The 14,346-nt window shown below is 41.5% G+C and overlaps 1 protein-coding gene across 1 annotated transcript in view; it reads left to right on the forward strand.

The window, feature by feature from the left end:
* Window positions 1-14,346, forward strand: part of exoc6b (exocyst complex component 6B) — a gene marked incomplete in the record, with an annotated part of 96,240 nt that overhangs the window by 31,062 nt on the left and 50,832 nt on the right. The window contains 8 exon segments of the mRNA XM_034150226.1: window positions 463-546; window positions 1,404-1,450; window positions 3,404-3,524; window positions 3,873-3,944; window positions 5,791-5,888; window positions 6,917-7,022; window positions 7,490-7,599; window positions 13,744-13,855. Coding sequence (XP_034006117.1) covers window positions 463-546; window positions 1,404-1,450; window positions 3,404-3,524; window positions 3,873-3,944; window positions 5,791-5,888; window positions 6,917-7,022; window positions 7,490-7,599; window positions 13,744-13,855 — 750 coding nt within the window.

A 14,346-nucleotide genomic window follows, 5' to 3' on the forward strand; every position in this document is an offset into this window, starting at 1 on the left:
GTCACATTATCTCCACTTTCCCATCATTCAGTGCTTCTAATCTTTTGGTTTTAGTCCTGATTACATCCATCTCCCTCTACAATTAAAACAGCAAATCCTTTGACTATTATTTTGAGATCAATTACATCGCCAAACAACCATTAAAATATGCCTGCGTACCTCACTCCTGTCGACACAGAGCATGACATGTTCACCCTTACAGCTGAAATGGCAGAACATGGAAAATATGACATGTGTATTGGGTTGCCAGTTCACTATCTGTCCATAAATCATGGCTTGAAAGTACGTCATCTTCTTTGACAGGGAAACCTTTTTCAATGCCATTTAAATAGGGAAGAGTTGTTTTCCAGCTTGGCTTCATCTCTTAAAAACGTGATTGAATGTTTCCTCCAGGTCTCTACAGGTGTTAACAAACACTCACACACCTTGATTTCCCATGATCCTCCTCTCACTGTGTTGTAGGGTTTGCGTGATGTGTTTGAGAACTACTACAGAAAGCAGCGGAGGAAACAGGCTCGCCTCGTTCTGCAGCCACACTCTAACATGGTATGACCCTCACCCTCCTAACTCCACCTGCTCACACACTCCCCTTCCCACCTACACACACACTCCTTAATCTATGACTTATCCTACTACTGTTAATGTAATCAGAATCCATTTAAATGATGGTTTTATGCCTTAAAGGGGACCTATCATGCAACATGCACTTTTGTGCGTCTTTTCTACATGAATATGTGTCCCCGGTGTTCCAGGGAACTCACCAAGTGTCAGAAAACACAACCCTCTCTATTTTCCTCCATACCCAAATCTCTAAAAAAAGGGGCTGCAACGGATCTGATAAAAACTGATCCAGATTTGAACACTGTCCTGACGTCAGGACGGTGGTGCTACGGCTATTGGGCCAACTCCACCAATCAGGAGGAGACAGCCACGGCCATTGCCGTTCGAAAGCCCTGGAGACGCTGTAGTACATATGCCAGGCCTGTAGGTGGTGCTGTTCTCACAGAATCTGCCCTTGCAAAAACAGAGCTAACATTTTTCAAATTGACCAAATGAGGCATGGCTAAAATGCATGATCTGTTTGGTATTTTGAAAAAAGAAAAGTATAACTATGCCTTATATAGGTATGGTCCTACACTATATTATTAAAATATAGCATGATAGGTCCACTTTAAATGTGTTAAAAGCCAGTTTATCATCTAGTGTTGGAGTTGTTATTATATTACAAGTTTTCTTATGTAGCTTTTAGGTTGTAATTGATTGTATTGCAATATTTATGTTATTTTGCACTAATTGTTTGTATCTTTCTGCACTCTTCCTTCGCTGTTGGACCCTTTTTATCTTTCTCCGTTTCTCTCCATTTCTTTTTCTCCTATATTTGTTTGTTTCTCTCACATTTCCAGCATGAAACTCTGGAGGGATACACGCGGTACTTCAATCAGATCGTCGGGTAAGTCTGTCCATCCCTTTTTCCCCATCAGTCCGTTTGAACTTAACCCCAGATATCTTTATTTGTGTGATTTGAACTGATTTGAAAGTTGCTTTTCTCATCATTGGAAGACTCAATATAAACACATCTTATAGATATGTTTAAAAATGGCTTTCAAAACGATATCAACACTTTTCTTTTGCTGCATTTTTATTCCCTAAATCGTTCAAAAATATACCTTCAAATCATTTATGGATGAAAGTTCTTTTTCTCATCCATTCTGTCTCTCCATCCATGAATCTTCCATCCCTCTCTCTTTACATCCACCTCACCTCCACCTCTCATCCATCCTTTCCTCCATTGTTCACCCTCTGTGTATTTTGGCAGAAGACGGAGAGAAAGACAGACTTTGAGTGAAAGCAAACGTTGATCGTTTAGCGTCACCTCGTTTCCTTTGAGTTTGACTTCTGACCGTCTGACATCTCTTCCTCCAACTCTACTCTTTTCCATCCCTCTCTGCCCACACTCCTCTCCTCAGACTTTTCCTCTCATCCATCACTCCATCCAACTCTCTCCATTGCACACACACACACACACACACACATTATTACACACACACGGTGGTGACGATTGATAGAGTGTGTGTGATGGCAGTTTGCTCGTTGCTGTTATTCCTTCTGTCTGTCTGACTTGAATAGACACTTCTATAAACACTGCAGACGCTTGACATCACACACACACACACACACACACACACACACACACACACACACACACACACACACACACCCTCATGTCTGTTATTCCCATTCAAAGTGCCATCCCATGTCTCTCATCCGTTGCTTTTTCCCAATCACTCACTCATCCCTTCATCCCTTTTCTTTCACTCACATCCCATCCATCCATTCGACCAATCATCCTTTCATCAGAAACACGAGTAATTAAATCCTCAGGCTGTAATTAAAGTGTCCTTTTTCTTATTTATTCACGTGTTCATTTAACCTTTATCCCACATACATGTCATTTAATGAGGTGTTCCCTTTCCTGTAGTTTGTTCTGTAGGTTGTTGTGCATAATGAGCATAATAGGGCCCCTTTAAATGAACTCATAAAAGACTGAAACCCCCAACTTAAGAACAATGCTTCATCATTTCGGGCGTTGTATCACAGCTTAAAGTTGCATTTCTCATCATTAGAAGACTCAATATAAACACATCTTATAGATATGTTTAAAAATGGCTTTCAAAATGATATCAACACATTTTTTGCCGCATTTTGATTCCCTTCAAATCATGCAATATATATATATATATATACCATCAAATTATTATTACACTGTAACTTGTATTCATGTACCGGTGTTATTCATGTTTTATTATCTTTGCTTTTAAATGAGTGGTTTGAAATGCCATTTTATAATATGTTTTTTAATGCTCTTAAAGGTGGGGTAGGTAAGTTTGAGAAACCGGCTCGAGATCGCTAGAATTTGAAAATACACAACCGGAGAAAATCTGCCACTTCCTTACAGAGCCCCTCCTCCAACACACACGAACGCGCACATGACCAATGAGGGCACGAGATAAGTTTGTGCACAGATGGAAGGCTGACAGGCAGGTAGGCCATCCAGTTATTTTAGCCGGGCCGGCTCAGATGATTGGTCGTACTTTTTACAGTACTACTGCTTCCACAGATGATATTTTTTTATGTATTTTTTGTCAAAGCACTTCAGATATTAATTGCTATCGGGATGTTAAGAGCATTCCATGGAATATAACAAAAAGTGTATCTCGAACCGGTTTCTCAAACTTACCTACCCCACCTTTAATGTCTTAGATTGTTGTAAAGCACTTTGAATGGCCTTGTATTGAAAGGTGCTATATAAATAAACTTGCCCTTTCTTACGGGTTTTTCATCATAATTACGCTCCTGCTTTCTTGTGTTTCTCTCCCCACCCTCTTTATATTCCTCCGTGCAGCTTCTTCGTGGTGGAGGATCACATCCTTCACACCACGCAGGGTTTGGTGAACAGAGCGTACGTGGAGGAGCTCTGGGAGTTAGCGCTGTCCAAACTCATCGCCGCGCTGAGGACACACTCCGTAAGGAAACACAGCTATACACACACTACGCTATTTAATGACATCCAACATTTGAATAGAATATAGAATTCTTTATTGTCATTATACAGGTACGATGAGATGAGTAGAGCTACTCCTTTTTTTAAGGTGCCATAAAAATAAAAAACTAAAAAAAAAAACGAGACGTACAACATTCAGGAGGAGACAACATACAAACGACAAGCATTCATACTTCAATATGCAGATAAACATGTTCACCGTCTTATTATTATTTTGATTGTTGGACAGAGATTCCCCCCTGATACACACACACACACACACACACACACACACACACACACACACTCTCACACTCTTCTCTCTCCACAGTCGTACTGTGACAACCCCAACCTGGTGCTGGATCTGAAGAACCTCATTGTGCTTTTTGCTGATACACTGCAGGTATGTGTGTGTGTGGCCTAGCATTACTATCCTTGTGGGGACCTAAATCTTTTACACAGTCACGTGTGGGGACTCGCCTCCCTTATGTGGACATAATGGAGGAATCATTCATTTTAGGGTGAAGACTTGGTAAGGGTTAGGGTTAGGGTTAAGCATGTGTTGGTTATGGTTAAGGTTAGGATAAGTCTCCAGGAAATGCATTTAAGTCAATGTGATGTCCCCTGAAGTGATGTATACATGGTATGTGTGTGTGTGTAAAGGGAAAGGATGTCATGTCGTATGAAACAGGGCTGCTCAATTATCAACATTTGATCAAAATCGCAATTTGGATTAGTGCAAAATTCAAATCCCAGGATCACAATATTTGTTAAAGGCAAAAAAATGTGTCAAAATATAAATTTACAGCGATATCCCGCACAAAATCATATTTTACAGATTTAACAATATACATTTGTGTGGTACAAATCCTCTGAGAAAATCTAACCATGATCGTTTCCATATATCTTTCAATGATAATGAGAATCATGATGCAAAAAATGATAATTCCCTCAAATATCTTGAAAAAAAAAAATCACATATTTTCAAATCACGCAGCCCAAATTCAGTTTCATTCCATTTTGAGTTTAGTTATGGATCATTGTAATCATCATGGCACATCCAAAGGAAGCTGTTTGATCCCCGGAGCTCATTAAAACTCATTCAAAGCATGTTTAATAATCGAAAAATGGGGCCGCTGCCAATCCCTTAAAGAAAGACCTTCTTTCTTAATGTAACCTCGTCTGTTTATCCGGCTCTGAGCGTATGAAGTTCCCGGGATGGATGGAGTGTGATGGATGAATAGAGGGAGCAGATAGAGGGGATGTGGGTAAGAGGGGGAAGGAAACAAAAACTCACAGATGAGTGAGAGATGATGAATGGATGAAGTGATGAAGTGCCGCTGAATCACTTGACCTTCATCACGCCCTACAGATTTGTGATGCTGTAATAAAGTCGTGCAGCTGTAGAAATATGAGTGAAGAAGCTTTGGGCTCAAAGATATTTAACATATGGAAAGTTAGGTAGATGTGGATTTGGCTGGAGGGTCTGGAAATTATTGTTAATTGAGTTCATTTTTCAATTGTGATATAAGAGGTACTGGTACCTTCTTAAGCGTTATTCAGATTATTATTATTAAATACATATATTTAAATTATTACAGCCTTGTTTTTATAAGAGGATATGTACCAAACAAATATATATTATGTCTTTTACTAATGATTGTGAAGCCCATTTTTTGATTTCCATGATATTTCGAGTACATTTGTAACCCTCGCTGGAGTTATTTCACAAGCTTACAATTTGAATGTCCCTTATTTGCTTACACACACATCAACATGTGGTTGACTTATGAGAAAATGAACTATCTGAGCTAGGCTTTCATGCTGCAGAAAGCCTATATGAAGTACTGAATGTTGTAACACAGTATAGTGTTATCAAAGTCAACTTTATTGTCAAGGTCAAAATATGTTTGTACACACAGAAAGATCAAAATACTGTTTCCCACAGTCCCGAGGTATAACAAATTATACATTAAAATGCAAGAACACTCAATAATTACAAAAAAAACACTTGTTTACTTCAAGTAAGTAGGATATATATAAAAAAATAAGAGTGCGAAAAAATGTCCATAGCAGCGTAAAAGTGACTGGTGCTGGATTGGGAAGACTTTCATTATTGTCCCAACACAGACAAGTGTCTGAAGAGTACATTTCCACCTGGATTTCTTTTTCACTTGGATATTTAAAATGTAGGACCTCAGTTTTTTTTATCGTTGGCCTCTTACCGGTTCCTCTGGTGTTCTCCTCAGGGTTATGGGTTCCCCGTGTCGCAGCTGTTCGACATGCTGCTGGAGATGAGAGAGCAGTACGGAGAGATCCTGCTCAAGAAGTGGAACATCACCTTCAGGTACTCATTACTGACGGATCAATTAAGATAAGATACAGCTTTATTAGGAAACTGTTGTGCCAGATATTCAGAGAAAAGTACAGCAACATAAGAGTAATTATAACAGAGTGAAACGTTTAAACTAAAAACTGTTAATCGCCTAAATTAGTCGCATGATAGTCCGTAGTTCATTTGCTATTAATCACACAATAATACCCCTTTTTTAATTTGTTCTAAATGAACCGGTAAGGGATATTTTTCAAGTTTTTAATACCCTTTTAAACATGGGAATGGACAAATTACATGTTTTTCAGTAGCTAAGGTCATAAGGGTGCAGACACACACTCACACACACACACACACACTCACACACACTCACACACACACACACACACTCACACACCCCCCAGTGCTGCTTTGTGGGAAACGTCCTCGTCTTGGTTTTGAAGTTTTACGACCAGCGAGAGAGAGGAAGTGTCTTAAAACAAACGTCCGGAACATTCTCTGCCCCTCAGAGTGGGTAGTACCCTCACAAGATCGTGTGTGTGTGTGTGTGTGTGTGTTCTCGTGTGAGAGTGTGTGTGTTTGGTCTTACATGCCATTGTTTCACCCACCATCGCTTTTTGTCCAATGACACCAGTGGGACTTGTGGTGGCGAGAACGGACAAACAAACACACACTCCTTCCCTCTCTTTCTCTCTCTCTCACACACACACACACACACATTGACACACACACACACACACACACACACACACACACACTCTGGGGCAGCCACAGGAATGTTGTGTTGTATTGTTGGAGAGGGAAGGCTCTCCGGTTCACGGCCTCTCCATGGAGCGCTGGAACGTCCGAACTCTGGAGCGCCAACAAGAAGTGGGGGGGGGGGTGGTAAGAAAACCTCAAGCGTTGAAATGACCCCCAATGGGATGTGTGTGTGTGTGTGTGTGTGTGTGAGAGGCTGATGATATGTCAGTCATTCCTGCTTGAAACTGCCTGTAAAGAGCAGATTTCAAATGCTGTTTCTGTGTTTTCCTTCTCGTCTCCAGGCAGGTGTTGGATCAGGATAACTTCAGTCCGATCCCAGTGTCAACAGAGCAGGAATACAAAAACTACACTTCCCAGTTTCCCTTGCAAGACCCTGAACTGGACAAGGTAAATTAAAGTGACAGATAGAGCAGATAATGGCAGGATCTTTAACATAAGATAGGACTTGTTTTTGAAATTGTTGTGCCAGTTACACAAATACAATAATAATAAAACTGTACACTAACAGTGCAGTAAAAAGAGAACTACAGGAAACATAGACGGCCACATAGTTAATGTAAATATTAACATTATTTAGTAGTGCAAAGAACGTAGTGGCAGATACGTAATTGCACGTTATTATAGAACACTATTAATAATAATAATATTGCATTATATATAGTCCTTATTGCATTTAAGGACTCAAAATGAGCAAACGTGCAAATAAAATGGAGGAAAAACATGTACTTTTGTTTAATTTGACTCCACACAAAACCATCTTTCATTGAGATCATCACACATGATTAAGCCTGACTGTTTGTGGTCGCTTTCGTGCGAAATTCTCATGTTTTTTTTTTGTACCCGTTTTCCTCCAGCTTCCCTTCCCCAAGAAGCTTCCCTTCTCCGAGTTTGTGCCAAAAGTCTACTGCCAGCTCAAGGAGTTCATCTACGCCTGTCTGAAGTACTCTGAAGACCTGCATCTCAGGTACACACACACACACACACACACACGCACACACACACACACTAAAATCATCACTTTCATTCGTCACTCACACTCATGCTACCACCGTGCAGCATTGATTTTGATGATACATCCCAGTGTGGTGCCACTTTTTAGAACTTTCTTCCACTAAACCAGCTGCCAGGAATAACATTTTTGCATCTGAGCACCACAACGCTTTGCCCAGAACAAATCTAGTTTTCTTTATCACTTTGTGTCATATTCTCCCCCCTTTATCCTTCTTTTTTATTTGACACATCCACTCTGAAGCTTCCCGAAACAGCAGACCTTTCCAAGTTGATTCTTACCTTCTGATCTGTGTCTCCTTGCATTTGTCTCACACACACACACACACACACACACACACACACACACACACACACACACACACACACACACACACACACACACACACACACACACACACACACACACACACACACCACAACCCCGCAATCAAGCCCAGCTTCTGTTCGATGCTCTGTCGAGGTTAAACAGTAAGCCCTGTGGAAGTGTGTGTGTGTGTGTGTGTGTGAGATGTGTGTAGGTTATGGTTGATGGAAGAATTAACTAAAACAATGCTGCCTCTTTTAGCGAGTAGACGAGCAATCAGGAAACAACTTCCGCTGGGATTCAGCCAGACACACACACACACACACACACACACACACACACACACACACTCACACTCACACTCACACTCACACTGAACAAGCAATTTAATTCACATTTACAGCAAAACACACTCAATTCTTCAGTTTGATGCGTGTTATTAGTGTCATGATATGGTTTGTGGTTTCTGACTGAATAGCGTGTGTGTGTGTGTGTGTGTGTGTGTGTGTGTGTGTGTGTGTGTGTGTGTGTGTGTGTGTGTGTGTGTGTGTGTGTGTGTGTGTGTGTGTGTGGTGTGTGTGTGTGTGTGTGTGTGTGTGTGTGTGTGTGTGTGTGTGTGTGTGTGTGTGTGTGTGTGTGTGTGTGTGTTGGGAACCAGGAAGGTACCATTGATCCGTGACCGGCGGAAGAAAGAGAGACGGAGAGGAGGAGGAGTGATTGGAGGAAAAATAGTTGACTAATCAAAGGGAAGGAATCGTTATAATAAAAACATAGTTAGAGGAAAGAAAGACACAGATATCAGTGTGTGTGTTTCTGCCACACAGTTTAGCAGTGAAGCCTACTTCTAAATAAATGCAACCCCCTTCTTTTTGCATTATGTTATAGACTTGTTTTTATCACATGTCTATTTGGCAGATGCTATTGATGTACAAGAACCTCAATAAAAAACACTTCAGGTATAAATAGGCGCTGTTTTTCGACCTTTTGTGTTTAAAAACATGACAAAATAACAACAGTGAAGGCAACTTGGCACACTTTAAAATATGTGCAACCCCCTTCTTTCTACATTAAATATAACCTGGATGTGTTTCGTTAATCATATAATCATGTGGAAGATGGTACTAATGAACAAGACCCTAAAACTAAACTCTTTGGAAATCTTTTTGTTGTTAGAAACATGACAAAATAAGTGAATTTAAGCACCAGTTGTGTTGAAACAGTTGTAAAATCAGGTGTTTTTTTTCATATATTCCCCCTAAAACAATCAGCTTGTTTCCAGTTTTGTAAACAACTCAAAGTTGAATCTGATCTGAGGAACAGAGCAGATGTTTTCCTGCTGAGGATCACGGATCTTCTCAATCAGAGTAATGAGTCCACTTTCTGACCTGGCTTGATTTCTCTCTCTCCGCTCCCGCATGTCCTGATATCTGGTTACCGCCGGCAACACGCCTTCCTGCCCGCTTCAAACACACACACACACACACACACACACGCACGCTCTTGTCTCCGGAAACAGACGGCATGATGGAGCAGGACGGCGGTCACTGATCCCTCTGAACCCTCTGACATTAACCTCTGTTCCCGAGAAGAGTGTGTGTGTGTGTGTGTGTGTGTGTGTGTGTGTGTGTGTGTGTGTGTGTGTGTGTGTGTGTGTGTGTGTGTGTGTGTGTGTGTGTGTGTGTGTGTGGTGTGTGTGTGTGTGTGTGTGTGTGTGTGTGTGTGTGTGTGTGTGTGTGTGTGTGTGTGTGTGTGTGTGTGTGTGTGTGTGTGTGTGTGTGTGTGTGTGTGTGTGTGTGTGTGTGTGTGTGTGTGTGTGTGTGTGTGTGTGTTGTGTGTGTGTGTGTGTGTGTGTGTGTGTGTGTGTGTGTGTGTGTGTGTGTGTGTGTGTGTGTGTGTGTGTGTGTGTGTTTTGCTTTTTTTTTTCCAAGTGTGCATGATGTCTCTTACCTCTCCTTAGCCTCCACTTGTGCCTTTTTGTTGTGCGCCATGGATGGACCAGCGGGTTGTAACCTTATTTTTATTATCTAGTAATCTGCTGATTCATTGCTGGCTTAAGATATTCACTTTTAGTCTAGAAAAAGACAGAAATAAGTAGAAGATGTCTTGTTTTGTCATTCCCAAACCCTAATATATTCAGTTCAATATGATTAATGACACATTTTTTAGGACTGTTTTCAACTTATTGCACACTATTTGTTCAAAAATAAAATGGCTCTTGAGTTTTAAAGGGCCCATGTCATGCTTTTCCGGTTATTACCCGTCCCCTTGTGTGTTATGAAGGTTTTTATGCATGTAAACGGTGTGCAGAGTCAAAACCCTCAAAGTACACCCTGTAGCGAGTAAAACTCTAACACAGAAAATACCTCCCCAAAACGCCTCGTTGGAGATACATCATTGTCCATTTGATTCTTCCATTTCGTTCCGGGTACGGCATGATGTCATGCCGTACCCGGAACGAAATGGACCAATCCGTGGAGCCGTTACGTTACGTCCGCGGAGCCGTTACGTTAAGCCCCCGCTGATTGGTCCAAATTGACCAATCCACGGACTTCCTCACACACACATCTGTGTGCAGGGAGCAGGCAGCTCTGCTGATTTCTCCTCCCTGGCTGCAGGCTGATAACAGACAGTTGGGATTGCGGTGAAATTCTCTCTGCAGACCCATTCTCACAGCGTTTATCAACCTATTTCTTACTCAATATCAAGCCACACTTATTGTTTTTACTTCGGCTGTGAGTTTGTGTGTGCTCAGGATGAGTTTGGCTGTGTTTCGCTGTGTATCGCTAAACAAGGAAACAACACCTCCACGGAGCTCAGCGCGATTCACAACGTCCCGACCAATCAGAGCACACTGTGCTCACAGGGAGGGTGGGGGCTGGAGCTTTTGGAGCTCCAACGAGCCGTTAAAGGCAGAGAGTGAAATTCAGTGAATACACGTAGTTTACAGAGATGCTGTATGAGAAACCAATGTGAGTTTGGAACATTGAACAATATAAATCTATTCTAGTAGACCTCAACAATGGAATTATGATCAGTGGAAATGGCCATGACATGGGACCTTTAAAGAGCACAATCTCCACGCCTCAGTGTCTTGTAGCAACACTAAGGTAAAGTAATACATTAAGGATGCAAAGTACTATATTGTTAAAGCAGTTGTTTCTCCTCCTGAGCTTTCCCTTCCAGTCGCCTGGCGCTAACTTGGCTAGCATTGCTTCAGATTGGACGGAGACAAAGAGTGTTGTGTTTGGTGGTGTTGGCAGACGCTGCAGTGATGAAGATTGTGAGGTTATTTTGGGAGGAACAAGAGATGAGGTGATGTTGGCAAAAGACATCGTGCTTTAGCTTTTGGGGTAAGACGACTGGGCGTGAAGCCGAGCAGTTCGCTGGTAAAAGATACACACTCAAACTTCTGTCTGCGTTCGAAACCTGTGGGTGTACATGTGTTGAGCTGCCAAAATAAAACGGGGTGTTGGAGGTCAAAGCTGGCAAGAAAACAGAGCATTGGCTGCAATTTCTACGTAAAATACAAATCAAATTGTCAATCTTTTTCGTGCTGTTTGATCACGATCACCAGGAAAGACTTTTTATTTTTTTATTAACATCCCCTCTCCGTCTTTCATAACGTTTCATCACTTTGTGTCCACGAAGAAACCGCAGCGACATTCAGTCATAGTTTCGGTGACAAATGACGTAGAGAGTCGTGCCGAGGGGCCGTTTGAGGGCGGGAGAAAAATGAATGGAACTCTTTATTTGCCACACACTTGGACACACCAAGATACACACACACACACACACTTATAACTGACTACACACACATCGAGATGGAGTGTTAGCTCACACACTCAAGTCCAAAATATGAGTGTACTTCGCTGGCAAACCACAGTTAATTCGTCATATATGTGGGGACGTAGCTACCTAGCTAACTGCTAACTTTACACTGTGTGTTTTCTGGTATCATTACTTTACTGTAACAACCCCACATAAATCAATACTACTGTATAGCTGTGCTGTATATATATATATATATGTATATGTATACTTCTTAATAAAACATATTTAAAACATTATATGAAGTAAAGTCCAGTTTCCAGCTTGACAACTATGGCTCCTTTCTACTTAAGGACATTTCAAAGCCCACATTTCTTTACTTTTACTCGAGTAAAGAAGTCAGTACTTGAACTTTTACCCGAGTATTTTTAAACACACATCTCTGTACTTGTACTTGAGTGAAGGATGTGTGTACTTTTGCCAATATCTGTACTTTTCTTGTTGCTCTCTGTGTGTACTTTTACCCAAAGATGTAAACACGCTGCACTTGGCTTCCCTCTGACAGTATTTATTGTGACTGATGTCCGCACACATGTAATGAAACTCAATTGTGTGTGTGTGTGTGTGTGTGTGTGTGTGTGTGTGTGTGTGTGTGTGTGTGTGTGTGTGTGTGTGTGTGTGTGTGTGTGTGTGTGTGTGTGTGTGTGTGTGTGTGTGTGTGTGTGTGTGTGTGTGTGTGTGTGTGTGTGTGTGTGTGTGTGTGTGTGTGTGTGTGTGTGTGTGTGTGTGTGTGTGTGTGTGTGTGTGTGTGTGTGTGTGTGTGTGTGTGTGTGTGTGTGTGTGTGTGTGTGTGTGTGTGTGTGTGTGTCACTAGCATACATTGACTTTTTGCCACTCCACACACACATTATTTTTGTCCACTCTGCACTTCTCCAGGAATGCCCCCCCCTCCTCCTTGCTCCAAATTGTCGGAACGTTTTTAGGATTCCTTCGTTTTTTTTTGGAAACTAAGTGAGTTTGGAAGGAATTCCAGCTTTTCGCTCCCCCTCAGGCGACACTCTGCGTGTGTTAAAGTGTGTGTGTGTGTGTTTAGGTTGAATTCCAGGCTCTGATAATTTACTGATTTGGTTGGAATGTGTTTGTTACCCACAGAGCTTTTGGAAAGCAACACACACTTGCAGTAAAACACACTTAGACTCAGATCGCCGGGAGAAAGTGATCGCTTTTGTTTCCGCCTGTGTGTGTGATGTGAGTTTGACCTCCTCTGACCTTCTCCTGTGTTTTTGATGCCGTACGTCTGGACTCGTGCAGTTTTTCTTCCAGGAAAAAGCAGTTATTAAACAGTCGCTCGCTGCCATGAAAAACGTTCCTCCACTCCCACGATTGTGCAGAAATGTGTCTGCGTTTCTTCACCCACATTTCAAACGTAACAAAATCAATAGTATGTCAGAGATTCTCTAAGTGGGTCTGATTAGCGCCCGTCAAATATTTGTTTTAACAGGACATTTGAGCTCATTTCAGAGTTAACAGCCCGCTGGCTCCCTTTCCGCCTCGCTGGCTGCGCAGAGGTGGTAATTTTATGATTATTTAAAGTGCGGTGGAGGGAATATATATTATAAAAATGACTGGCTAATATCAGGACAGAAGGCATTCATTTTCAGTTTTACTAGCGTGTGTTTTATTGATGTGGGACGTTTTTTGTATCTTTTGAGTCTCAGTGGTTTTAGGTAAGTTATTTTCACGCTCATATCGGGAGATTTAAGGCGATGTTGGACTTCTAATGAGACTAACAGCTCATAACATGGTGAAGCACTCATTAGACTTGGCTGACATTTAGACTTTTTCCCAAATGGAGAGTTTCGCAGACAGAGAAATTTCACTTAAAATGTTTGTACTGGCTTTGGGACGCGGCGAGAAATGGAAGAAATAACTTCTGCACAGTCACTGATTCTCTGCCCTTCTCTCTCTCTCTGTGTGTGTGCGTGTGTGTGTGTGTGTGTCTCTCTTTGTGTGTGTGTCCCACAGCTCCACGGAGGTAGACGATATGATTCGCAAGTCGACCAATCTGTTGTTGACCAGAACCCTGAGCCACTGTCTGCACTACGCCATTAAGAAGAAGAATGTCGGGCTGGCAGAGGTACTTTAAGTGTGTGTGTCTGTGTGTGTGTGTACAAAAATAAAACTCTCAGCTTGAGGCTTGTAATAATCTCTCTGAGAGGGAACGAGCTAATGTCGTTGCACAACTTCAGTGCAACTCTGTTTCTCAGAATTATCATTTTTTTTAAGCTCTCCGGCTCATTTACTCTCACAAAAACACACACTTCCACTTTTCAACCTGTTGTTGTTGTTGTTGTCAAAACTGTGCAGAGCTGTGGTTTTATTTTCCACTTGCTGTTTGTTTATTTGTTTCCATGCTTATTGATCATCAGTAGACCAACACATCATTAATTCAAGAACAGGATGTAACGCTAAGCGAGCGTGTTATGTCGGCATCCTTTATTTAACGGTAAATGGTCGGAAACTGTGAAACACTTCCAAATAAAATGCAGAATATCAAGATGTATGTCCAAAGCCTTATAAGATAAGATGGACCTTTATTAAATTCAGTAGTTTAAAAAGCATCAGGGT

Source organism: Trematomus bernacchii, unplaced genomic scaffold (genome assembly GCF_902827165.1).
Source record: "Trematomus bernacchii unplaced genomic scaffold, fTreBer1.1, whole genome shotgun sequence".
Classification (NCBI taxonomy): domain Eukaryota; kingdom Metazoa; phylum Chordata; class Actinopteri; order Perciformes; family Nototheniidae; genus Trematomus; species Trematomus bernacchii.